Source organism: Symphodus melops (genome assembly GCF_947650265.1).
Source record: "Symphodus melops genome assembly, chromosome: 14".
NCBI classification, from domain to species: Eukaryota; Metazoa; Chordata; class Actinopteri; order Labriformes; family Labridae; genus Symphodus; species Symphodus melops.
The window spans coordinates 22,486,246-22,513,666 of record NC_136704.1 but is presented as its reverse complement, the minus strand read 5'-3'; the positions used below and the strand labels follow the sequence as shown (position 1 = coordinate 22,513,666).

At 41.2% G+C, this 27,421-nt stretch overlaps 1 protein-coding gene across 1 annotated transcript in view; it reads right to left on the bottom strand.

The window, feature by feature from the left end:
* The window catches only part of LOC306834983 (cadherin-7-like), a 97,285-nt gene that overhangs the window by 3,185 nt on the left and 66,679 nt on the right, over positions 1 to 27,421 (bottom strand). Inside the window, exons 6-10 of the mRNA XM_079361332.1 lie at positions 26,268 to 26,521; positions 24,778 to 24,914; positions 22,226 to 22,347; positions 10,911 to 11,028; positions 7,117 to 7,365 (exon numbers count right to left, since the gene is read on the bottom strand). Of these exons, the coding sequence (XP_079217458.1) occupies positions 7,117 to 7,365; positions 10,911 to 11,028; positions 22,226 to 22,347; positions 24,778 to 24,914; positions 26,268 to 26,521 (880 nt within the window). The remainder of the gene's footprint in view (positions 1 to 7,116; positions 7,366 to 10,910; positions 11,029 to 22,225; positions 22,348 to 24,777; positions 24,915 to 26,267; positions 26,522 to 27,421) is intronic.

The window sequence follows — 27,421 nt, the reverse complement described above, 5'->3', positions numbered from 1 at the left end:
CACAAAAAGACCTTGAGCTCCTCTCTCTCTCGCTCCTCACTAACCCCGTTTTCCTGGTGGCTCCTCCCCCCCACCCGTAATATCCATTTTAGAGAGAGAGAGAGAGAGAGAGTGAGAGAGAGGAATGACATGGAGGCACAGGTTAAACCCGGCCAGCCCGCTTGGAGGTCTCTGTACATGCAGTAGCCGCTAAGCTAGCGGCGGATATTTTGAAATTCAGTCTTAGTTGTGTTTTTTAACCACACACACTCTGGTCTCCACTTAATGAAATGCAGTTTCATCCCCTGCTCTTTTGAACTTTCTTTCTGTGTCTTTATGACTCTCTAAAGCCCTTTGAATCCCCTCAGTGTATGAAATGTGTTCCACAAGTTCAGCCGCCTTTCTTTGCCTTCCATAACAGCTGAGCTCCACTGAAACGGCAGGTTGTACGCCACATGAAGTCTTTGTATTTGGTTTTTAAACTCACATTTCAAAAAAAGGCGAAAAAAAGAAAGAAAGAAAGAAAGTAGGAAGTGAATTGTTCCTGTGAGGCCGTTCAAACAATCTGCTGCCACAGAGCGGATTCTGCTGAGGAGCTCCATTTGACGGCAGATTAATTCAGCAGCTGTTCAGAATCTGCCGGACGTATTAAAACTGAAAGGGTTAATTTTCATGGACGTAAAGTGGATGAGATTTAAAGGAATTTTGGGACCACTTTGTACTTCTCTGTAATATTTATAACGTGTGTCGGTTTATTAAACTGATGAGAAGCAGAGAGTTCGAGACAAAACTAAACGACAGGAAGTGACACTTTCAGCAGTGATGGTTCATTAGCTTCTTGTCATATGAAACATGTGACGACCCCGTCAGCACGCCACGGGCAGCCTTTAGTCTGCTGGTCTGTCTGTCAACACCACGCAATGACTTCAGCCACACGTCCAGCGCTGACCATACAGATTAAACACACCTCGTACCTTGTTCTTTTCCCAGTTGTTTTTAATGGATAGAGGAAATATTTTCTCCTGAGCGCTCTGCCTTTATGCTTTCCGAACAGTCAAATGAAAATCTGTGAACCTTTCAGAAAGGCGCTCGTTTGTATGATAATGTTGGATATTCTTTGTATTTCAGTCGCCCACAGATCGACACAAAAAAAACCAGAAAAAAAAAAAAACATGCAGTAAGAAGTAACGGAGCAGTGCTGGTCATACAGCGGTTACTGTCAAGAGGACTGTTGTCATAGAGACAGGATGGACGTGCAGCGCTTTTCTGTCCGGGGAGAAAAAACTCCACGAGGCCTTACTATTGTTTTTATTTGTTTTCTGTGATACATTCTGACTCCTCCCATCTTTCGCCATGACGCTCGAGCCGGGTTATGACCGAATAGCTCACAAAATACTTCAAAAAAAATATTTGTATTACTTCATATATGAAGTTCAAAGTTGGTGAGGCCACACACACCGGAGCTCGTGGTGAGAAATCACAGACGCGGGTGTTTTGATCACGTCTTGTTTGTTTTCATCACTTAACTTCCAAATATTCACACCTGAAAAATTAACATACTGTGTTACTGTGAGTTAACAGACGGCCACACGGAGATATTTTTGTATTTTGTTGTTTTTTTGTCTTCTACCTCATCAATTTGTAACCAAGTGTCAGGCTGGATTTTTAAAGCACTCAATGTCAAGTGTTGATTATGATTTCAACATTCTGAAAGCACTTCAGTATATCACAACTTCAAACAATTATATTATTTATGCTCCAATTTGTATTCCAAATCACCTCATTGTTGGGTCTGAATAATGTGAAGAGCTCAGTGAAGAACAGAAGCTCTTCAAATGTCTGTTTGTTGTTTTTCAATGTGAAGAAACTTCAAGAGTTCAGTGTAAAAAAACGCCCCCCAAAAAACACGATCATCCTTTACTGACTCTTCAAGTTTGAGTTTAATATCAAAACAAAGATTTATACTTGATTATTTCTTTGAATAAACGAGTGCTTCGCATATGTTGACAAAATGAATGTTACATAGAAAATCAATACATTCGTGGACCTGGACATGTGGGACTTTTTTTTTTTTTTTTTTTTTTTTAAGTTATTAATAAACCACAAAAAACAAACATTTATTATAAATTTTATTAGCAATCCTTTGTAAGCAAAGGATTGCTCCATTTTCTTTGAGTTTTAAAGTGCTACAAAGAAAAAGTAGTGACCCTAAATGTGCACACGAGCATTTCAGGAGCGACTATTCACACATGCGCCTCACAGCCAGAGGCTTTCCTCTGACGGACAGGAGGCTCAGGAGGGAGGACAGGAAGTAGAAAACATGGTGGAAATGATGAACGAGGCACATCAGTCCGCCATGATGACAGCTTCTATATCGATGCTTAGAGTAATGGGACACACGGTAAATGGACTTGAGCTTGTGTAGCACTTTTCTTATACTGAGTTGAGAGGCGACAAACTCTACCAGCTAAACAGCAGCAGCCTGTACTACAAGTATCAATGAACGGGTGGAGAAAGGAGCTATACTGGTGAGCAGGGGTTGTTGGGGTTACACAAATATTGAACCTGCAGTCCCAGGATGTAAATGTTATCACCTCCCAGGAATTTTCCAGAATATTTCCTGCTACGTTCACACATCGTCTCATGTTATAATGTTCCCAGGGTGCTGGCAGGAAGAATGTCAGGGAAGTTCAGTGTTAAAAAAAAAAAAAAAATCCTGCTGTTTGGGTTCAAGCGTGCAGCACATGCACAAATATCTGAGGACATTTTTCAGACTTGTTTTGCATGTGTGAAAACACCGTGGAGGATGTTCTGTTCCCGCGATGAAGGATATTCAAACAGTGAGAATCAGACAGAGCCAGTCATGTTAGTGGATGAATCTGCAAACTGTTCCTCTTATCAGCTCTGCTTCTTTTTTTTTTTTTTTAATTCTCTGCGTGATTAAGATAACTTTAGTTCCAGATATCCTCTTAATAACAAGTATTTCCAAACTCCTTTACAAAAGCTTGCTTTAACTCTTGCCAGACGTTCTTTATAAAAAAAAAACAAAAAAACAAATCGGCTTTTAATTGACTTGCCCAGTCAACAAAGAGCAGATTTTCTTCCCTTTTTCTTCATTTATTATTAGCGTGTCAACGAGTGAAAGCAAACAATTAAGGGGATGAAACACACAGTTGTGACGATGGCGACGCAGCGGAGCTTCAAGATGATATCTGAAGGAATTGTGTGCGGTCGAAGCACAGACACATAAATAGAGAGGCAGACAGTGGGCTAAAACAGGAGACAGACAGAAAATTAAGAGACAGATGAATGGACATGAAGATTTATAGAATGAGTCTGATAAGGCGCACACAGACAGAAATAACTGTCTGGAGAGTGGGAGCGCTACGTAACGTCCTAATTGGGCCTCTGGAGGATTGAGCTGTACCTGACCTGGACTGCAGGGAAAGAAAGACTGGGGGATCTTAACAAGATAATGATCGTCTCAGTAGTTTGGTCGTATCATCCGAAAGTGACTGTATCATTAAAAAAAAAGGTTTTATGTGACATTTACTCAAAAACATAATGTGCTCGGGCTTTTTCTGGAGTATTACGTCTAGAAGTAGAGGACGAGCTCGGTAATTAAATCTAAAAATATCAACCGATGATTAATGAGCACTTAGCTTATGAGCACGTGGAGACAAAGGTAATGTGCATTCAGCTCTGTGTGCTTTAAAGGCAGCCAGGTGGAACTGCACATGTGCCCCATGTTGGGGTGGAAGTTTCTCACACATATTTGATGAATCCAAGGAGGAGGAGGAGGAGGAGGAGGAGGAGGAGAAAGAGGAGTGGCGCCCCGAAGGCTCTCCACCTGCAACACGCATTGACGTTATTAGATTCCGCCAAAAAGAACGACCGTTAACTACAACCTGTGCATGTTTTTCTCCCCCCCCCTCTGATGAGAAAGAATGAGATTGATGGAGGACAAGAAAAAAAAAAAAAAACAGGCAGATTTAGGAGTGACAGCACCTGAGGATGACAGCGGCGAGACGCGGCTCCGAGGGCTTTTTCTGACTCGTGTCTCATCGGAAACAATGCAATCACACGCAATCACAGCCTCGATTGCTACCTCGGAGATTGAAAGAGGTCTTGATGGAAGGCCATCAAGGAAGATCAGAATAAAGGATTGGGCTGAGTGGCCGCGCATGGGCTGTTAATACAAGAAGAAGAATAAAGGTGGGAGGGGGGGGGGGGGCGCGTATGCACAAAGAGGTAACGGAGAAAAGAGGGAATGAGGATGATCCAATTGAGGTGGCAAACAGGCTGATGGAGACAGCTGAGGACACAGTCGCACGCACACACTCAGACATCTTGGAGGTATTTTAAACCGGGGGCCATTAGTTCTGAGCCTGCGGCCCGAGGCCACGTTGCACAGAATAGACCCAGCTTTCATTAGCCATGCCGAGTTCAGCTTTGTGCGGCCACGTGTTTCCCCCTGTTGCTCTTTTGAAGTTTTCATTTATCACACGAAAAGAATTCTCTGTTGCAATGAAAGAAGGGAAAACTTCAAGGGGACTGAAATGAAAAGCAAGGTCTGACCCCATCAAAGACCTTATTTCAGTTATTGTATGCGCTGTTTTGATCCTCCTCTGCTGCCACTGAAGATCACCTGAGCGTTAAACCATCACTCGGCCCCGAATTTGATCACTCCTTGTCTGTGGGTTTTATGAGCAATAATGCTGGCAGGAGGTGATGGCTCGGAGCTGTAATATCTTTAAGGTTATGTTAATGAATTCTCAGTTACAAGCGCCTTTACTAACATCTTAGCATATGGTGCGGCATTAGAAAACAGAGCGTCTGTCCTTGAAACGCAGATCTCCTTACAGTGCTCGTCCGTATGACCTTCATGAGATGTGATAATTAAGTGGATAAAATGCACTGAAATCTATCCGAGGGAAGCCATCGTAAGGCCTTCTTTATAGAGAAGGATGATCAAAGATTGAAACCACATCACTGACTCAGGCTGCCTGCAGGCGTGGAGCTTTTTCGAAGGAACTTCACATTATTACATTTTATTTTTCACTACTGTGTGCTGTAATTCAGGGGAGGCACTGTAAAATAAAGCACACGTAGTAATACCTGGCAAAATAAGATTTCTCTAGAAATAATCAAATCCGCAAAAATCTTTTGGCGTTGATCAATTAAATGAATGTATCTATACTTAAAGCTCCTGTGAGGAACTTTTGGGTTGTGTCAATTTTGGCGAACTCCAAATTACTGATGTAGAACATAATCAAAGTGGCTTTTTGTGACATAAATGATCATCTTTCTTTATTCTAAATGTCTTAAATGATATTGACATTATCATTATCTGTTGGTTGGAAAATGAATAAAAAGTCTGTTTCCTTCATTGAGTGACACCTACCCCGCGGCAGGGCTCACGGGCACATAAAATAAGCAAATCAAAATAATCAATATACTTTCTGATCACCTTCTTTGCCGCGGTGGGGTCAAAAAGAGACTTCAATATTCATTTCAGTTTTTTCATTTCTAGCCAAAAAAAACCTTGAAGGAGCTTTAACCATTTTAAAAACACTGTAATGATATGTTGAATGAGCAGTCATGGATAAAGTCTGGTTTGTTTTTCGGACATTTAATCTCCGTCTTCTATATTTCCTCAATGTTTGACGAAAATAAAATCAAGTTTGCAGCCTTGGGTGTCCACATATTCCATCATTTCTGAACTCAGATCAGCAGAAAATAAATAAAATAAAACACAGAATACATTTCAGCACCTGCCGAGTCCAGCTAAACATGCAGGCTAAATAAAAATACTCAAAGTTCCCCCAAAACCCTGTGCATCAACTCTACTTAATTGATCCTGTTGGCAGGAATTCAGTAAACATCCAGGCTGCTGTTCAGAGCCGGCTGACCTAGGTCACATGTATTTTACCGTAGTGGAAATATGAGGGGAAGAAAACTCCCCCCAGGTTTGACATGTACAAGACCTCAACAAGTAGTTGTGTTTTAGCAAAAGCTCCTCTCAAACATTCGACTGCCTGGAAAATAATAGCAGGGATATCTTGGAGCTGGGTAGTAAACACTGAGGTAAGCGCTGTTCAGCAGCACAGCGCTGTAAACTTACATATCTTATCTGTACACTTACATTATATCCACTTAAATCTGATCTGCTGAGCTTGTAAAGCTGCGATGTATTCCCACGGCAACTTGACAAACAAAGCTGGTTCAATCCGACACATCTAAATGTACGACACGCTAAGGGTGTCTCATCTGCTCAAGTCTTTTTATGTGCAAGAGAAAGGAAAGGGAAGAAGTGGAGGTTGTGCAAATTAAAAAAAACAAACAAGTTTTTTATTTAACATAAACTTATCTGAGATTATTTCTTTGAGATTTATCGTTACCAGCGGACAGATAGAAGGATGTTTGGATGGTTGGAAAGAAGGCTGGATGTTTAATGGACTGATGGACTAACTGAAAGACAAATGGATGGATGTACGGTGGCCCAATAGATGAATGGATGGAAAGATGGATAAATGACTGATTTGATTTGCATTAAAAAAAACCCCCCACTGTGTTAGGCTTTTATTTTGAAATGTTCTAGTATTTTAAGCTGAGGTTACTTTACTTCCGTTCCGAAATTAAATGAGAAACTTCTGGTAGTTTGAAGGTTTACAAAATGATCCCTCAACATTGAGCCTGTTGTTTCACAGCGTGTGATTGTTTTCGCTGAGAATCATCCTGTCTCTGTTGTTTTATTACTGCTTGTTTTTTTCTAACTCGTAACCATTATAAAGGAGGAGAACCGCATTTAATTTCAAGGCTTAAATTAAAGTTTGAAATGGAATAAACTGGTAATACTGGGAGATGTTGTGGAAGCTTTGCGCCTTAAGGGCTAAAAGAAAGTAAAAGAAGACTTGTGAGGATTATCTCAAACATATTGAGTACCTCCAAGTAGTACCTCCACCAATGCTGTTAAAAAAAGAAATACCACGAGAGGAACCCAAAGAAACTTGAAATGAGAGTCGCTGGGAGAAAATGACCTCTACTACAACGATCATCTTCAGCTTCATATCGACCTTTTCTGGACTTCTTACTTTGACTGACTTGTCTGTGACACTGAGGTTGAAGCATTCTTACCCAGAAGTGTGATGATGCAGCCCAAAATAGCCAGGAGGGCGCCGGTGCTCAGGCCAGTCGCGATGTACGCCACGGCTCCACAAGACAAGGCCACGCCGTCGGAGTCGCAGTCGCACACGCGCACCGACAGTGTGTTCGTGCTGCTGAGGGCCGGACTCCCATTGTCCACGATCAACACGGGCAGTCGGTACACAGCCTGCTCTCGTCTCTTGAAACCGCCACGCTTTGTCAAAATGGACGCTGTGTTGTCTGAAAAGCAGAGGGGAGATGGTTAAACGCCATTTATTGTCCATCTTTAATCATCCATGAGTCTGAAGTTCCATCCTGGAAGGATCACCGTGCTTTCGTTGTGCAGAAATGATTTTACAGTATGAAAACAGATGGTGCCATTAACACAATTCATTACATGAGACACTGTGGCGTCTCTCCCTGATCTTGACCACCTGTTGGCTAAAAACAGCTTCGGTTTGACGGTTAAAACTTATATGGAGTCTGAGCGTACGGCAGAGAGAAGGAGGCAGACAGAGCAGAGCTATGTGCCATTACAGCAGCTAAAAAAAGCTCCGGCATGACAAGTGTTTCAATAGATTCAAAGAGGCTTTCAAAGTGAGCAGTCAATTGAAATGTAGATTTCCTCTTGAAGGACAACTTTTTTTTTTTCTTTTTTCCAAAGAGCAATATTAAGATGACTCTTTGCTTTGCTTTTACTTAGAACAAAGTAATAAGTGGAGATGGAGAAAGCTTCTCATGTAAATGCCACATCAGTCAAATCAGCAAAATATCCTCACTGCTGAAACAAGCACGTATTGGTTTGTCACGACTGTCATGAGTTGAAAATAAAGCTGTTACATCGTTGGATGAATACGTTTGTGTTTCTAAATGGGGCACATTTGGTCATGAATATTTTCTGCATGCAGCCAGGCTGTGAAAAAAAACAGAGAAAATATGACTTTAAGGCGTGAAGCTGCATGAGGAAAGTATGTAGGCACTCGCACGCTGCCCTCACATGATTGCTGAATAATTTATCCCCAAACCCCGGGCTGCTTTAAAGGCCTCTGCACTTCTGGTTGTACAAGTTTCCTCCAACACAGTGGATCTGACCGCAAGGATTTACTCAGCATTTGTGTGGTCACTTTTGTTAGCGATGAGGCTCCACTTCCTGGTTCCAATATATCAGATGTGGAGGAGGTCAGGACGAAGGTCAGTAAAAATGTCTCATGGCAAACAGGAGGAATAATTTCCTTATGGAGGTGGCTTTGTGCTCGGGGGCGTTGTTATGGTAAAACAGGAGGAGGCCAAATATCCAAAGGGAAAGCATTAACAACAGGAGGCAAAGCGGGGCCATTTATGTTGCAAAGGGCAAACAGAGGAGTGGAAGTTGTAGTGAGGGGAAGGTGTGTGTGTGTGTGTGTGTGTGGTGTGCCCACAACCAAGGTTCAGGTCTGTAAGGAATTCATATAGCGGCCATTTTCCTATGACATCACTCTCAGGGATGGAAGCAAACTTGCTCAGAGGGCGTTAAGCTTTGAAGCTGTCAAATCAGATCTCCACAAACTAACTGTAATCACGACAACACACTTAGTGGATGGTTTATATTAGGGCCCAAGTGTTACGGGATCTTCGGCGCCTGTTAGAGCCTGAAATGCAATAATTGTAATAAAATTTGTAATATTATTAGGAATAACATATTTGGCCTGCACCATAATGTAATAACTTGTTACGTTTTGGTCTCAGCATTTTGTTACATTATGGACCAGTTATTACATTTCGGGTCGTTCTAACAGGGCCGATACTTTCCTTCATTTGATCTTTGACCTTGATAGCGATTGATAGCTGTGGATACACACACACACACACACACACACACACACACACACACAGATACACATTTACGGGCTTTGACCCGTCAATTACAGTTATCAAACTCTATTGGAAAAGATCTATAATGAATACATCAACCAAATGGAGAGTAATATGCATGGTCGTGCATCACAGTTTGAAACTAAGGAGATAATGCTTGTTGTAATCCATAAAGCGCCCTCTGCTGGTGACAGTCAGCTACTGATAGTCACTTGATATGCTGATATCGGCCGGCCGATTAATCAGTCAGGCTCTTGTTTAGAACATGTGTTGACAAGAACACGTGTGTTGGACTGTTTAGTTGAGATTGTGTCATTGATTTAGGCTGTGAACTTTATTTTGGTGTTGGACCTTGCAGGGCTCAGCTGTATTTAGATAGAAGTTGTCGGGGGGGGGGGGGGGGGGCAAAGAAAAACTGTTGCGAACCACTGATCGAGAGGATTATGTCGTATTACTGTCTTACACTGAAAGATATTGCAGCGTGTGCTGAAATGTCTGAGATTCATGTTAGGATAGTGTATAGATAATGAAAACATTAACAGCAGGGTAAACACTGTATGGGCACAGAGAGCCTCTGTTAAAAATAGGATATAAACCATGTTCCTGTGAAGCTGCTCTTAATCTTCTAAGAGGCTACGCGAAACATGCAGTTCATCATGCAACACAGGTCTGCACTCGCTCTTATTACTGCTGCACAACCTGGCTGCTACCTCGGAAATGTAACACGGCAGAGCTGAGCTGAGCTCCCACACGTGTGAACAAAACACTCAACAAAGGGCATTACCTCAGAGAGGGAGCAGCTCGGCGCATGTGTTTAAAGCAGCAGGATTCCACCTAAGTAACTGATGAGGGAGTCAGGCCCAATCCTCATGTGTCTTTAAAGCGGCGTGGAAATGAACATTTCATCTTTCCTTTAGGAGAAGCTAAGGAGAAGCCTGCTCTGCGTGTAGGTGGTGAGTGAATTATAATGACACAGAGGCATTTTTCAATCTATTCGTTAAGGTTAACTTATTCTGTGATCGACGACATGGAGACCTTTTAAAAAGATTGTGCCTTTGTGGAACAAACAGAGTTATTAAAGATGTGCTCCAGTTGCAGCAGAGCGTTTGTTTTTGCATTCAGTTTTGATGAACAATTATAAAAAAAGGGTAGTGAGGGCATTGTCATGGCAGAATTATGGTTTCATTCGGCCCAGCCGGGCACGCCTGGGGGGGCTCTAACTCTTCTCCTGAGTCAGATTGCAGTGTAGATTGTGTCCAGAGAGCTGGAGTGAGCAATAGCCAAAGTGTCAATTGCACTGCTGCAAGGCTCAATCTGAGGAAAGTCTGCAGCAAATAGACTGTACCTAACCTGACCGACACCTTAAACAGACTCTGAGATCACTGGCTGCTTTCTCAGGGGAGGTTTTTTTTTAATGAAGCGACTGCACAAAGTGGGTTAATGCAGTGCTTCTCAATCTTATTTTTTCATCCATTCTGACTGAACAGTAGTTTTCAAATGGTCATGTTTCTAACTTCATTCAAAATCGGGAGCAAATTGTGTGATACCTTTCAACCAATCAGGTTTATTTAATGACGCTTTTTTTTGTCTTGCTTTAAAAAAAAAAAAAGTTTCATGATTGAATTGATGATGTTGTAGCTCAATAAAAACAATGAATGGAAAAGCCCACAGTCATAATTTTCTGCACAAACATGTTTCAATTTAATTCAAATATGAGGATTTTTTGCTTTTCTTTGCTTTGCTTTTTAACAACCAGTTTTCCAAAGGCCTTTCATGGAGAACCCTTGGAATTTCATCTGGACTTTTCTCCAAGATAGAAACGAACACAAACACATTTAAACTGCATTAACTTATTTTTAACTGCAAGAGAAGGTCGTTCAAGGACAATGTTGAGGAATGAAAAGGAAGCTTTTTTCTTTTTTTTTCTTTTTTACCTTTGTTGTCTCGCAGAGTGAAGTTGAGATTTCCGGCAATCGGAGCAGCCAGGGCGAAAAAAAAACGATGACCCCTCAAAGGTTCGTCTTTATCCACGGCGCTGATGGTCTGGATCACCTGAGGACAACGCAACACACACACACACACACACACACACACACACACACACAAAATCAAAAACAGACACTTGAGATTAGCTACGTTTCTGATCATGATCCAATCTCACAGGCTGATTAGGTGTTAAGTGAAGCTGTTAATTGTTGAAAGTGTGCAGTCAGTGAGAGCTTTGGTATCCGTTTAAGGACAGCACTGTCGTCAAGCCTTTGCATATGCTTCACTCTCACTGTGACACAGATTCATTTCAACTGAGACATAAATCTTGCTTAAAAGGCCACCAACAGCGAGAGGGAACCAGAGAAAATCAACTTGATTCTGATTGATGGAGAAAGATTTGTTTTATGATGTTTGGCTGTGTTTAAGTGTCATTTATCTCCACAGAACAGTTGAGTGCTTATTTGGCAGAGCTCGCCACCCTCTTAGGGATGAAGTGTTTGCTTTTGGGAAGTGATTTCTCCCGAGCAAATCCCGTCCAGCAACTGCTGTCCCAGTCGGGGCTCCCAGACTATGACATCCCCCCCCCCACCCCCCCCAGCGCTCTAACAATAATAATCCAATAATAATAAAGTCTGTCCTATCGTATTACACTACATTACATGTTTTATTTTCCGTAGTTTTGTAATCATGGCGCAGCCCAATTACAGTCGACAAGTAGGAATAAAAAACAAAGACATCATTCACCTCAGGAGGAGATCATTCAAATCTTCTGATCTATAACGTGTGTGGGGGGGGGGGGGGGGTGATTAAGGTGAGTGCTGCGAAACTGGTGGGGAGATTTGGTGCCTTGCTCAAGGGCACTTCAGCAGTGCAGACTGGCACCTCTCCAGCTACACCAGGACCGATTTCCAGACCTCATATGCATGGAGACTTGAAGCAGCCACACTGTGGTTCCTAACCAAAGTCCCTGCAGACTGAGCGAGTTCACTGCAGTATTTTCACGACACTCACACTTGGACCAATCATTGAGAGAACGACGTGACTCAACCACGAGGATCAAAATCAGTCAAATTATTTTCACGACTGTTAAAGGTGCATAAATTTGGGTGAAATAAATTATTCATCGTCTTTATTACCTCAGAATTAACTCATTGATACATTATAAAAGTGATACGTATGTTTGATTTTTTCTTTCATTGAAATAAAGCTATATTTTAAAGCTCCTCAGAGGAATTTTCATTTTGGGCTGATTTTGACGCCCCCTTGTGGACATAGCCATGTTGTCTTTTCTAAATGACCACAACAGAGCACGGCCTGAACGAATTCCCAAGTGTGCTCAGGCGCTGAACATACCACGAAAATACAACATGAGTCTGTGACACACTGAAAACTAATTCTCTTGCCTTAAACAGTCCAACGAATCACTCTGGATGTGTTCTATGGAAAACCTAAAAATATCTACCGAGGTAGTTAATCCTCTTTTCGGACACCTACCCGGTGACAGCAGCTACAGGTTTTAAAAATATCTTATCAGAATCAGTCAGCAGGTCAAGTAAAATGCGTTAGCTTTCATTTCAGTTTCATAACCAGAAAAAAAAAATCCTCACAGGAGCTTTAAAACAAACTCCTGAAATGAAATGAGCTGAAAAGGTCTGGATCTGAAAAGTGCTTTCAAATGTAACATACTTCAACCAAGTGCTGGATAGTGCAATTAGCTAAGTTCAGTTTGACTCCCTTTCCAACCGAATATTCCATTTGGAAAGGTTGAGGAGATATCAGAGGATGGACGATTATTAGAAGCAGTTTTCTGGCTGTAAAATCTTGTACAGTCGAGTTGAATCTACCTGCCTGTATCGATCACCAAACACCAGATGTGTTCAGTGTGAGGCCGGTGCTTTGAGTGTAGTACACTAATGCTTTCAAACCAAATGCATAAGTTATTCAGGCAGGCGCTCCGACTTCATTATAAAATGACTCATGATAAGAACTGCTCTTGCTTGAGGCTATGCAAGACAAGCATTCATTTCCAAGAGTTAAAGAAGTGAATGCTATTTGTTTCGGCTCACTTTATTTTGCCTCTGAACCCCCTGACTAAACAGCATCTAACGCCCTTTATTTTACAGCAGTGTTGACAACTATAAATAATGCAGGAAATCAAATTACCAAATAAACCAATTTTTTTTTTTTTTACACCCACCAGTGTGAGCTGTAATGACTTTTTTTATTTATACAAACATGTTTTCTGAAAATCAAGTTATCTTTTTTCAAAAGAAAAAAAAAACACACACTGAGCTTTAATTTCAGCGCCTTCTGTGCAGCAGCAGCAGCAAAAAAAAAAAATTGAAATGAGTCGTACATGCTGTACAGGGGAAGCATATCACACACAAACATGCCATATGGACGACAAATGATAGCCACCATGACGACCGTCAAAGTGTCTGTTACTGCAGAAGTGTCCTTGTAAATTTAGATCAAACCTGCACAATCCTTTTGTAGCAGATCTAAAACTCAACCTTGTGACAACTCACACCCATGGACCACATCCAAGAGAATCTTAAAAGCAATTCACGCTAAATTATCACATTTTCCAGCCCTGAACATCTCTGCGTCTCACATCGAGACAAAAACAGAATTAAAATGTAAAAAAATAAAAAATAAATAAAATTAAAAAAGGGCAAGGATGAAGAAGAAAAAGAAGAAGAAGAAGGAAAAATGAAAGCCACTGATCCATCAGTGCCCAGACATGGATTATCAGTTGTCAGCTGTGATTAAATGCTGCTGGTTACGAGCTGTCAGGTATTAGGGGTTGGTGTAGGTGGTAAACGACATCCTGCCAATTATTAAAACTGGCAGGCGGGGTGAAAATTCATGAATATTTTACTCTGTGTCTAAACAAAATTAAAATAGTTCCTCTTTCATCAGCAGAAGTAATCACTAAGTATGCTTTTTTAGTTGTTGTTTGTTTACTGCTTGGTTTTGCAGCGCAAGGGAAATTTGTGTGCGAAGCAGAAAGGCAAAAAAAAAAAAAAAATAGGTTATCTGCTCCAGTTGGAGACCGTCGGGGGATATCTGTAAATACAGACAGAAGTGATGTTTGTGTCAGCGACAGATCAGGGACAGGTACACTCGAATGCCGAGCAGCCAGACATGCAGCGTGTGCATGCTCGGGTGCATATCATGAAAGCCTGCCATTGACTCCGGGATCATAATAACGCACAAGGCTCTCACTCTGTTATGGAAATATCACATCTGATAGAAACCTTTCTATGTGGTTCTTACAGTGACACCTCCTATACACAATTTGAACCCTTTGATGTCCTTTGAATATTTTTAGATTGATCCGGAGCTTATCTCGGGGAAGGTTTGTGTTCCTCACTGCAGAGGGAAAGGACTGTAAATCATCCTTAAATCAAACACTTTGTAATGTATAATGCCTTTCATTAGTGTGGCTCTGATGCAAGGCGTTCCAGAGAACCTTTGCTGGGGAATTCTCTAATGGGATGAGTAGCAGACAGGAGAGGAGAGGCATGGATGTAGGCATAAATTCTCGCTGAAAGACATTACCGGCAGTATGGGACTGCTGTCTGTCGCAGTGCGAGACTGAGGAGGCAGATGAATCACAGAATAAAGAGTTTACACAAGGCTGTGCGTCAGATCAGAAGGGATGTAAAAGGACAAAAGGTGTCTGGATTTGTAGTATCAGAGAAGGAAAGTGCTAAAAACAGAGGCATGCGTGCGCTCAAATATCCTGTCAAGAAATTGATTTGTTTTTAATTTACAAAAGGGGCGACTTTAACTTTTGGGTCAACGTTGTGTCCTAAACATAGAGTGTATAAAACATGGACGTCCTGTCGTTTCCAAGCGTCTACCTTCGGTTTTGAAAAATGAAGCCAATGTGGAAGTGAACAAATCCTGCAGTTCATTGAGTGTCCACTTGAGGCTGGCTCCATTTATTATTATTCATTATTATTATTACTCATTCGATTCTGAGGACACATTTTTTAGAGCAAAACAACGGTGATAATGTTCACACAAACTTACTTTGGATCAACCTAGAAACAGGAACGAGTCCTTCAAACAGCTACAACTTATGAACCTGTACATCAAATTTGCCGAATAATGAAAATGTATGCACGAAGGCTCATCCTTAATTGAATCATTAACACAGTTACAAAAACATCCATCTCCCCCTCTCCAGCGTGTCCCATTGAAGAAACGAGTTATTCAGACTTAAACTGTATTTCCGGACCGGGGTGTAATCACGGTTTCTTCTTTGGAAGAAATTGGCTTTTTCATTCATTCGCTTTTGAAGGCGATCTTGAAGAACTGCTTTTTTTTTTTTTTACACTTCCACATCGGCTTCACACCTCGGGTTGCCGCAGTCCTAAAAAGAGATCTTTAAGATTGAGGACCAATAAAACTTGTTTTGTAAGAGCTAAATGGATCCATATGGTAAGATGTCAGAACGAACTTAACTTATCCTGAAAATGACAAAAAGTTTGACCTGAGCTCCGACGTGATGAAGCTTCCTTAAACAAAGTCAGCAAACATCAACAGATAGAACAATTGGTGTGATCTTCCACACCACCTGTAAAGAAGTGATACAGTATGTAGGTGCAGCTTTGTCACACTGTGACAAACACTAATTAACACTTGACATAGCTGTGTCTATAGGTAGGGCCCTTTATTAATCCTGAGCCACACTTCATTATACACATGCCTGTTTTAATACAATCATAAGAAAGAAGCATTAAAGATATGTGCCTGACTGACTGACTCGAAATAAACCCTGTCAATCACATGGAATAACACACGTCAGACGAAAAGTTACTGCTCTTTGCTCACTTTGGCTTCCTGATCTGAAAGTCTGTACTTTTGTCTTTACAGCAGGTAAAAATAGCTTTAATAAAAAAAGCATTAATGATAGGTTGAGTATCACTTAAGCAATGTTTGAATATTAACAGATTTTTTTTCCCATTAAAAAAAAGCAGTGGGCCGTCGGTAACCTTGTGATCCACGTGTTGCATAATTGATCTTGACATTCACAAACAAAAATGATTATAGCATTAAAACAAATACTTGTTTGAAGTGTCAAAAGTTCAAAAATCGCTGGAAGATATGTAAGTCTTATTTTTTGTTATTAGATATTTCTTACCCGTTTGAACCAAAGAGACTTGATTTTAACAAATTTCACTTTTTAACAACTCAAAGAGCATTTGTAAAAACGTCTTTTAATGAAGAAAAAGCATTTTCTATCAGCCGTCTTCACATTTAGCAAGCGGTTAAAAAAACAGTTCAGCTTTTATATGGATGTTAAAAATCCTCTAAAGATATCAGGCTCTTAAAATGAGCTTCATCTGTCATCAACAAGCACTTCTGACTTTAATCCAATAGCTAACATTAGTCTGTACTTTGTGATTGAACACTTCATACTCCTGATTTAGAAGCACCTCTTTTTTTCCCTTGTTAGAAATTGCACCACCTGGATAAGAGCTGAATTTTCCCTAAGCGAACACTGACATCCATCCTGCCAACTGAAAGGTGTCAGTTCCTTCTGGTTTGACTTCAAGAAATTAAGCTTCAACTCACCACCAAACAGCTGAATTATACGGCGGCTGGGAAGTGCAAAAACAAACTTACAAAGTGTGAAACACTTTTAGAAAATTTGAGACAAATTCACATTAACAATTTTTTTGTTTCCATTATATATTAAAAAAAAGACAAAACCGAAACACTTTTACCGAGGACAAAATAAATGTACAAGATGTGAAGCACTTTATCCCGTCTGATTTAGCGGAAAGACTTGGCGTATGTATCCACTTAAGATCATATTCATTTCTATTGGTCTCAGTTCTGAATGGAGTTATTGGCAGACCTCCGAGATGCTGGATTCTTCCAAGGTTCGAGAGACATGAAAAGTAAAACTGATAAATTAAATAAGCTAAATGAGCGATACATCTTTCTGTAACCACAAACTCTGAATCGCTGTCCACAAAGTCTTTATGCAAAAACAAACAACATGACCCTCAATCACTTCCGGGTCACTTCCTGCCTTTAGTACATTTCCTGTCTGTCCAGACTGTCGCTTGTACATTTGTTTGGGGACTTGTTAGAGTGTTCCCGCCTCTTGTATATTTGTCTCAACGCTTGTTCGTGTTTCACATCCTGTAAATGTGTTTGTCCTTTAGAAGAGTATTTTGGTTTTGTAATTTTGCATCGTAAAATGTAAATGTAAAATGTTTTTTTTTTTTGTTTTTTTTTTCAAAATGTAAATTTGTCTAAAATGTTGTAAAAGTGAGTTTGCTTCACACTCCCCAGCCACCGTAGGGTAATGTAAGAGAACAACAATGACCATAATCCACTGCACCTGCAGCGCTCTGCAGCTGCGTGCCTTTAAGTCAGACATAAATGTTGCCTCTGTGATGCTGTATGTAATGTCAGGTAACGCAGCGTAGCTACACTAACAGGCGTAATGTAGTTGAAAAAAAAATGTCTAAACTACTCTCTGAAAGGACTAGTTTGTCGTCTTTAAACTGTGGTTATCAGAGAGTCGACTGGATGAGCCACGCAATGAGATGAAGCAGCGACTTGAAAGTTGAACGAAGTGTATAAATAAGCCCTTAATCAAAGAGTTGGCGCTGGTTGCCATGGGGATGAGACAGCTGTCACCGGGGGTTGTGTTGACGTTGGAAGCGGTGGCCCTGCAGTTTTCCCACCGCTCGCTTTATGCTGCACCGTCGTGACACCCTGTGACACCGTCGCCCAAAACATCACCCACATGTGACACCCGCAGCTTCTCAGACGGATCAGCAGACGCCCCCCCCCTCTCCACCCTCTTGCACATCGCACCCCACTGTCATCACAAACACACACACACACACACAAAACGATTTACTTTATCCGCAATCAACACGTACCAATCAGCAAACGTCATCTCTCAGTCTCCTTTCTTTTTTTGCCGTTTCATTTCATCCACCTGATCCCAAAAAAAACCGACCTGCTGAGGCAGCGTGCTGTCCTGTGGATATCTGAAACGTAATTTTGCTGCATGTTCTGTACACAGCAGACAGCATACAAGCTCAACACATGTTTTCCATGTTTCTTACACTTGACATCTCTGTTTTTATCTCCCACCTCCACGCGACACCTTAATCAAGGCGAGTGACGCTGTGAAGATACGTTTTGTTGTTTGCGTGATAGACGCTGTAGATCAGGTGGAAAGTTAACAAAGTGGAAAGTGACGTTATCTGATCAAAGAGGGTAAATTCACTCCTGAAAATGTTCTTCAGCAGAAGCTTTGATAACCTGACACAGTGGCCCTGGCAACAGATAAATGTGCGGAAAGCAATCCAGCTGGGCGTTTTAATCATCAAGGACTAAAACAGTATGAAGATCAATATTTCAAATTCTTATCAGCTTCCTTTGTTTTGGTGTCATTTGTGGGTGTAGCTCAAACTGAGCCTACTGAAGCCCCGCTTTAACAGGAAGCAGACTGTCACGTTTTCAGCTGTGGTCATAATTGTCTACGTTTGGGGAAAATTGGCACCATATGTCGAAATAGCTACTTGCAGCTTTTCTTTGCAGTCCACTCAACAATGGGCATACAAACGCTACCAAACACAAACTGAGGGAGTAAAACTGACTTACTGTAATTATACAGTATGAGTAAAAAGATAGACGCTTATTTAGAAAGGACATAAAAAGGACATGTTTGAAAATGTTGAGTCAAAATCAAGTCACAAATACTGTTTATTCATGATTATTGTGTTTATTAATTCCATTGAGTGGTGACTCAAAGAGGGAGAGCAGTGTTAGCGTTGCACCGATCAGGCACTGAAGATTGGAATCAAGAGCTGCGTGCTGCAGTTTTTTTACATTTCAGACTGTAGCACATCTTTGTAAAATGGGACAATCTGCTCTTTTAAATTTCAATTATGCCGTTTGCATGTCTTTAAAATAGTTTAACTTGCTCTGTTCTTGACTATCCAGCATTCACAAATCTTGAGGGGACACTGCACCTCCTCAGGGACGCTGCAGGACTGCAGGGAGGAGCCGAGGAGCAGATTGGGGGCAGCTAAATGCCAAGTCCACTCATGTATGTAATGGTTACACTGAAGTGATTGTACAACCTGACCCCCATACCCCCTTACTATCCCTACTGCCTCTGCCCCCTACACCCCATCATAATATCAATTAATATTATGGCAGAAGACAGACGCAGCGATGATCCGTAACAAGTGGCATCTCCTGAGAGAGCCAGTGCCACGAGACTGCCTTAATTAGGCCGGAAAAAATGGCAGGTTATTCCCTCCCTGTACGCCCCGTTAATCTGAGCTTCAGAGACCACACTGAGTCAACCCCGGCCCCGACTGGCAAATGTTATTATTTCATCTCTATCGCAGCTGTGAATAAGCCAATGGGCGTGACAGCCAGTGGGCGGCTTCAGATCCTTAACAAAGCTTTCCAGGGATGGAGACACAGCGAGTGCAGCCAACTGTTCCCCGCTTCAGCCGGACATACAGTTCTCTACAGGAGCATTTTAATTAATTAGAAATCAGGAGGGTTGGTGGAGCGCACATCTGACAGGTTATGAGTCCACCCGGTCTCTCTGCTAACAGACAGCTAGTTGTAATTCAAACAGGGTGTTGCATTCAAATGTCAAGCTCTCTCCTTCTCTTTGCTCTGGATCTGTTTTTGGGTGTAAATTTCATCATGAAATTTCCATTTTGCCTGAAGTCGTTATTCCGTCTGGAGATGCAATCCCACTGGTACAGCTCAGTGTAGCCTAAACAGAGGGCTTTATTTGAATAGGATTGAATAGAAAGGGGAGTTATTGAAGAACAGGAATGAGAACAAACGCTTTTCCTCTTTGGAGGTCACACATTTCAACAGTAAGGTGCATGAATGTTTATCACAAATACTTCGGGAACAAGTAATTATCTTTTATAATACTCTTTTAATGGATTTTAATCTTTAATTGGGTCTTTATTTGATGAGAGAAAATGCAATACCAAGGTGTACTTTTGCCTTTCTTTGGGTTATCAATATCTGTCATCGATGTTTTTGTCTCTTGAGTGGTGAATCCAAGTCATGTAGCATACTTTCTAGCTTACAAAACGGCATGCTAGCTAAACGCCTGGAGACACAAGAGTGGAGAAGTGTTACGAAATTGTTTGAATTTCATGATCACAAAAGTACAGTAATTCTTCTAGAATCAAAACCTAATTAGTCGTTAATCCAAGTCTAGACCAAAATCATTAAAAAATAATAATAATACCAACATCACTCGAGAGATTAGTGAAATTCTGTTCCTGATCACAAAAAACCTTATATTGCGTTCTGCAGTTTATCCAAGTTGAGCAAATAACCTGCTGTTTCGTTAACTAGCTAATCATAAGCTAATTTTCAATCGAAGAAAAGCCCAGCATCCACATCCTTGGGTCAAAGAGGAAACTATTTCTTCAGTCATGAGTTTTTTATTTCAATACTAAACACTTTAGTATTTAGTATTGAATGGTCAGAACACTCACACTCATACACAAATATAGCAAACACAACCTTTATGTCATGCTCTTGACTGCTAGCATGTTAAACGTAGCTTGTAGCTATAGCCGCATTTTTTAAAGCCGCACCAGTTTCCTCGGTTGAAAAGCGACGGACGCCATCGACAGCAGCACACATTCGCAGCATCTCTTAGCTAAACCTTGAAGGGGGGGGGGGGACATCACAGCTCAGCTCTCACTGGCATTGAGTAAGCAATCTGTCTGCTTCAGCTGAGTAATTACAGATTTGTTGTAGGCTACCTTTTCCTGCTGATGATGCTGTCATGGGCTGTGGTTGGTGCTATGTCCTGGGGCTCGGGGTTGATTGTCAGGGAATGACTTTGTTTCAGCATTGTCATAGAGTCGAAACCATAATTTATCAGGCGCCAGTGGGGGAAAGAAAAAAAAAGTACAAATTATCTGCTGTATTTGAAAGTCAGGGCATATCGATGAGTGATAGATTGCGTTGGAGTTGCTCTAAATTTGTTGTCACTGAGCAACGACAATAATCTCAGGATAAGTGGCAGCATCATTAACCAAAAATAGACATTCAGCTCTGGTAGCAAGCATTCTTCAATAATGATGACATCTTATGTAAAGGTTATTTCAACAAATACTCTGCACCCTAAGGCGATGATATGATTAATTAAATTTAGATACAGCATTATCTCAAAATACCTCCAGGTGTGTTGAATTGTAAAGACTGAGTTGCATATTCCTTTAGTTGCAATTTTCAATCTAAAATAGAAGACAATGGGAAATACTCCACACAGGAACAACACCATCAAACATCACCTGTAAACCTACGGTAACCTCCAAAGCACTATTGTGGTCTGGCATCATACACACAGAACAAAAAAAAAAAACCTGCACACATGAAAAATAGTCCCTCATTTTTTGCAAATGAAACCATTTGCTATTGTAGTTCACCCTCCTGTGAGCACACTGACAAACAGCTACCAAATATGAATGCAAATAACATATTTAAAATGGGCCTAATAGCTATTTCCAATACAATGCATCATTCTGATCAATTGTACTTATTCAGGTCTACACGCCTCCTTTACCCTTCGCCTCCGATTGTATTTTCCAAATGCCAAGAGCAGACGAATCACTGCCGCAAACACACAAGTCATTTAGCGACAATGAGGCCAGATGCTAAACACAGAGAAAATGCGATGCACGGCCACAGCCTCTTTTCCCTCCTTCCTCTACCTCGACTGAATCTGCACAAACTCAAAACTCTCAGGGTTTCTTTTGTTGTTTGATATTATGATGGGTTTTCTGGCCCACTGCCCTCCATGGTGATCATCTAATTACACCAGTGGAGTCAAACCACGACAGAGCACCACTGCATGCCACAATATGATATCACATTACCCCATGATGTTATTGCAGATTAGGACCACAGGCAGAGTTGAGCACAGACTCATTATTCGATTTGCTTTTGACAGGAGGAAATGAACAATAACACCTACAATACCTGCTATTTCCTCTTAAGGATGTGTCTCACACTAATGATTCAGCCTCCCTGAAATGACCTCAAGCTGCGAGGCCGATATGTGGACAGCAAACTTTTATTTGAGGAGCATGAAAGGGTTTTAATGGTTTTGAGAGTCAGCAGGCCGCCTTTGTGAGTCAAACCTCATGTGAGCATGGAGAGAGAAAAGAGGAAAAAGGGAAGCTGGACCAACTGCAGAGACGCTGCCGGGTCTTACCTGTCCAGGCATGGCGTTTTCACACAGGAGGGTTTCATAGTCGATGGCAAAGACGGGGGCATTATCATTTATGTCCTGCACTGTGATGAGAGCGATTCCTTTTCCGATTTGATTTGGATCCTCTGGAAGAGAAAGACAGAAGAAAGTAGGCGCGTTACATGTCAGCAAACTCTCCTCGAAACACTTTTATTCTTCTTTAACTTGACGTTGTTGCACTTGGCCAAATTTGGGAAAATTGATCTCTCTCGTGTGTTTTAATTAATCACAAAGTGCTGCTGTAATGAAATATGCAGTGTGCTTCCAACAGCTGGCTCTGCTGTGGATCAGCCAAAGTGATTACACTGTGTGCGGGCTTGTAGTTGGGGAGGCTGCGCATGGGCTTCACGCCTCTGTCTGCCTGTCACACACTGATGGCTAAATGGCCACATCTGAGTGTAAGACGATGATTAGGTCTGGCGTGGCTGCCATGCCGGCCACAGATGACGCGCTGACATTCGGGCCGGACGATTTGATCGTGATAAAAAGGACGCACAGAGCCTCAGGACGCAGACTTCTTTGCGTGGTCAGGGGCAGAGCGGATGAAATGTGAGTGACTGCAGCTCAAATGTACAACATCCCTCAACCCAAAAAGTCCCTTCAGTCTTTTCAGTTACAAAGAACCCATTTACTATAAATACTGTCAAAAGGCATACAGGGCAGTAGATGTTGTTGCCAGTGTGGAAACTCAGAGATGTTTTCAGCTGGAAACAAGGCCCAAGTGTCACTATGTGTCACGAGCCAGTACCTCATGCATGAAGTACCATGGTGACATTTCATATGGCTATTATTATACGCTGCCTTCTCTTTGTTGCTATATCAGGCAAGCGCTCACACTCGGGAATCAACTGAGAAGAACTGTGTGTGTGTGTGTGTGCTGTTAGATGTAAATAAAAACACGCCTTTTGAAGCGAGGAGTGATAAAAGGTTCTGAAAAAATACTGAAAATCCTTTTTCACTCTGTGCTCAGTGAGAAGATGTAAGGCAGAGGAACCGCCGCGCTGACAGGATGGTTGTCTTTTTTAACTTATACTGAAGTGATGCAGCTGTCTAGAGCGCTTGGCAAGATTATGAGACAGAGATTGTTGTCCGTTGTGTTTCCATGATAGCGAGGAATGAAGGGAGCGTGTTGAAAAAAAGAAGACACGGGTGTCCTTTGAGTCATCGGGAGATAAACAAAAAGGCAGGCGGCACGTTTTCACATCGCATTAACATGGAGCTCCCGTGGGTGAGATGGCCCACCCTTAGTCAGCATCTTGTCCCCACATCTCAGGGATGTGTGGAGGTCAAAATGACCGTCCTCTGTGTGAATTAACATTCCCCTGGCGGCCCTACAACAATGCCAACAACTGCATTGTTCACAGCTTAGAAGGTTGTAGGTTATTATGAGAAGGTTGATATGACAGATAGGATCTTAGGCTTCACATTTTCACTGTGACACCATCAAGTAAACTGATCTTATACTAAGAATTGCCACTCAAAATCTGTGATAGTTTTCCAACAATCCTTAATTTCAAACAGAGGACAATGGGAGGCTATAGCATTTAATTTCAAGCCAGCAACTATCGATGTTGCAGCCTGAAATGACAGCTATTGCTGGCTAGATTTTATCAGCTAGCTAATTAAGCTAACATTAGCTCCATTAGCTGATTGAAAACACTATCATCCAGCCAACTCTGATTTTTAAAGCTTGTTTTAAAGGGAGAATCTTGTGAAAGGAGAGTAAAATATTTATGGCTAGCTGACGATTACAGTACTGAGTAAAAGACTGGGGCTGTATGTCCAAGGTCAAACATTAGCATCCTCCCAAGTCCATGAAACCCTAAGACATCATTGAAATGATGACTTTTTGAGATGTTGAAACAAATGGTTTCGTTTCAGGTGTTGCCAAAAGATTAAAGGCTAGTAGCTTAAGAGTGTGTGTTGTTCACTAATCAAAAGATTTAAAGGTCACATATTACACTCCTCTTTAAGCAGTTGAAATAAGTCTCAGAGCTCCCCAAAACATGTATGTGGATATTCTTTAATCCTGTATTTGATCATGCATATAAACCCCTCTATTGCCACCCTGCTCAGAACAGCCTGTTTCTATGCCTGTAGCTTTAAATATGTAAATGAGCTGTGTCTGACCACGCTCCTCTCTGGAAGACTTTGAGAGGCTGAACGTTCTGTTGTTTACGCTGAGAGGGCAGACTCAGAGGGCAGAACAAACACCTAGCTGTTGGAGTGTCACCCATCTGGGGGAGGGGGTCACTGCCCTTTGTGATGTCAACAGCCTGTTTGAGCACACATGTTCTGAAAAGATGGAGAGGATGGACTTTTCTCATAAATGGGGGGTTTGTAGACAGGCTCGAGAATGTTTTCCAAGATTTTTGAAAGAGTCGACAAGTACACTTCTTAATCCATTATTTACGCTTTTAATTTGCTTTTTTTTTTTTTTACACTGCTTCTTTATGTGGAGAATCCCTTTGACTTCTTGGAAACATTTTCTCTTTATAGTTGAGGTTTCAACTTACGGCTCTCGATAGCGAAGATGGTGAGGTTGTGGATCGAGTTGGCCTCCCGGTCCAAAGGCTTGGCAGTGCTGATGACCCCACTTAAAGCGTCGACATTAAAAAAGCGCTCCAAGTCTGTGTTTCTGTCAATAGAGTACCTGGATAAAAAAAAAAAAAGAAATACACAACAAAACTCACAACTGATGTCCCTCTTAAAAATTGCTTTTGGATGTTGTTATTGATTTGACATTTCAGCTGGATTTTCTTCAACTTGTGAGAAAAGATTAAGATCACTTTCTTCCGTCAAACTGTGCAACACACATATACACACACACACACACACACACACACACACACACACACACACACACACACACACACACACACACACACACACACACACACACACACACACACACACTGAGGATTCTCAGAGATAACTTTAATCAGTGAACCATACATCTGGTTAATATTTTGACATTTAAAGTAGAAATTAAAAACACAATTAAAGGGATACTTCACCCATTTACATGAAGCTGTGTATCATTAGAAACATGGTAGTGATACACAGCTTCATGTAAATGGGTGAAGTATCCCTTTAAAGAGTTCTCTAAACTCATAAATGCGGTAGAAACTTGGAACAATATAGCATGAATAAAACAAAAGCCTTTTGAATGTTTTTCACATTTGAAGGCTGTCCACTTGTCTCTTAGCACCCGACGCTGATCAAAACCTTTCAATACACAGCAACTCATATTTCTAGAGAAAATGACGACTTAAATTAGCTTACATCCAAAGGGTATTATTGCAGTGTAATTTGACTCTTGTGGCTGCATTAGTTCCACAATAATTTTAATTTCAACAGATGTCGTGAAATATATTGCAGTCGCTGATAACAGTCACAGAAGCAAAAAGAGGCAATTTACAGCTACAATGGACGAGTAATTTGATTTTCTGATTAAGATTACTGACAATCCTCACAGACCAGGCATGAATACCATACAATATTCATTCAATTAATGCAAAATAGGCGGGGATCTCAAGAGTGACACCGAACAGACTGGCGCTGAGAGTGCTTGTTTTGAGACTTAAATGCCACAAGTGCGCAAGTGTTGAGCCTTGACCCTCCTGAAGGAATGCCCTTCTCTTGTTCGAGATGGCATTTTTAATTTTGCACATGCTGCACTCCTCGGTTCTCTCACCATCTGTTGCCTTTGTGACAATAACATGGGTGCTTATGGTGGTCTAAGGATGATTTCTTTAGCGATTATGTGGAGCAATAGAACGGATAAGATCGATAAAGATAGCTAAATTGTCCCAAATGGGATTTTTACATCCACAGATTCAGATGCAGATACCCTACAACCGATTTATGATCCAACTCTTGACATTGTGATTTTGAGGACTTTGTTGTTTTCCTTTTGGAATCTTTGGATCCCTCCCAATCACTCCAAAATGTTTTTTTAGATATATTCCTTGTAGAAAATGGCAGGTAAGTAATTTGTATCTACCTGATTGCATTGTTGGAGGTGTCCGGGTCATGGGCAGAGACTCTTCCGATTGAGGTGCCCATTTTGGCGTCTTCTGAAACCATCATCTGGCTAAGAGGAGAGGAAAAGACCGGTGGCTCGTTCACATCTTCCACTGTCACCCTGACCGATGTCGTGTCGCTAAACGGCCCTGAACTCAAGAAGTTGGGGTCGATGTTCCTGTTTGTGGCTTCAATTCTCATCGAAAAGCTGCTCTTTGTTTCAAAGTCCAGAGGCTAGAAGAGACAAATACACAACGCATGTCAGATCTGATGGTTCTTTTTAAGTAAAACAAATCAATGTATGGGTTTTTATTGGAAATGTAAAGACTACAAATGGCCACTCAACATTCCCAGACAGTCAAGGGTAAAGAAACAATTCATATTTGTAAATCTATAACCACACAAACAATGCTTGGATATTGACACCAATTAAAAAAGTTGATTTTAAGGACCCATTACAATTTAACACAGAGTCTGATTTAAACAAAGTAAATTGCTGATGGATTAATGACTTTGTGCAGTGAAAGCAATAATATTGATTTTTAAAAAAGCATGGTGAAAAACATTTTCAAATGAAGGCCTTTGAAACATTTTGTCATTGTGTCTGGAACTCCCCATTGCAACATGTAATATACTGCTGGCGAACATTGATTTGACACTTTCATTGTCAGAGACTCTCTCCAATTGTGTAATTGTCTGAGTTTGGTGCAAAACAAACAAAGGATCAAATTGGCCCATTTGACAAGAATCACTTGTGTCCAACAATGGCTCTGGCTCGCTTACAAAGGAGCAGCAGCAATGAACTGTCAGATCCATGTGGCCTGAGGAGCCAGTTTCTAGTCCACTGAAACCCTGAAACGAAAAAGTGTTTGCCATGGGCTTTGTTGACTCCAAGTGAGGCAAGAATGTGCAACCCATTTCTAGTGTAAATGAATAAGCTTCTTTGTAATCCATTTAAAGTTCAAAGTTGTATTCATTTGTGTAGGCAGATATTGTGACACAATAATTATAATAACGTCTCAGTAACCATGGTGAGAGGAGGGTTTTTGTTTTTTTTAAATGTGTCAATTCCTAGAGTGAAATAAGTGATATACTGTGGTAGTTAAACACAAATAGACTACTGTTTACTTCAAA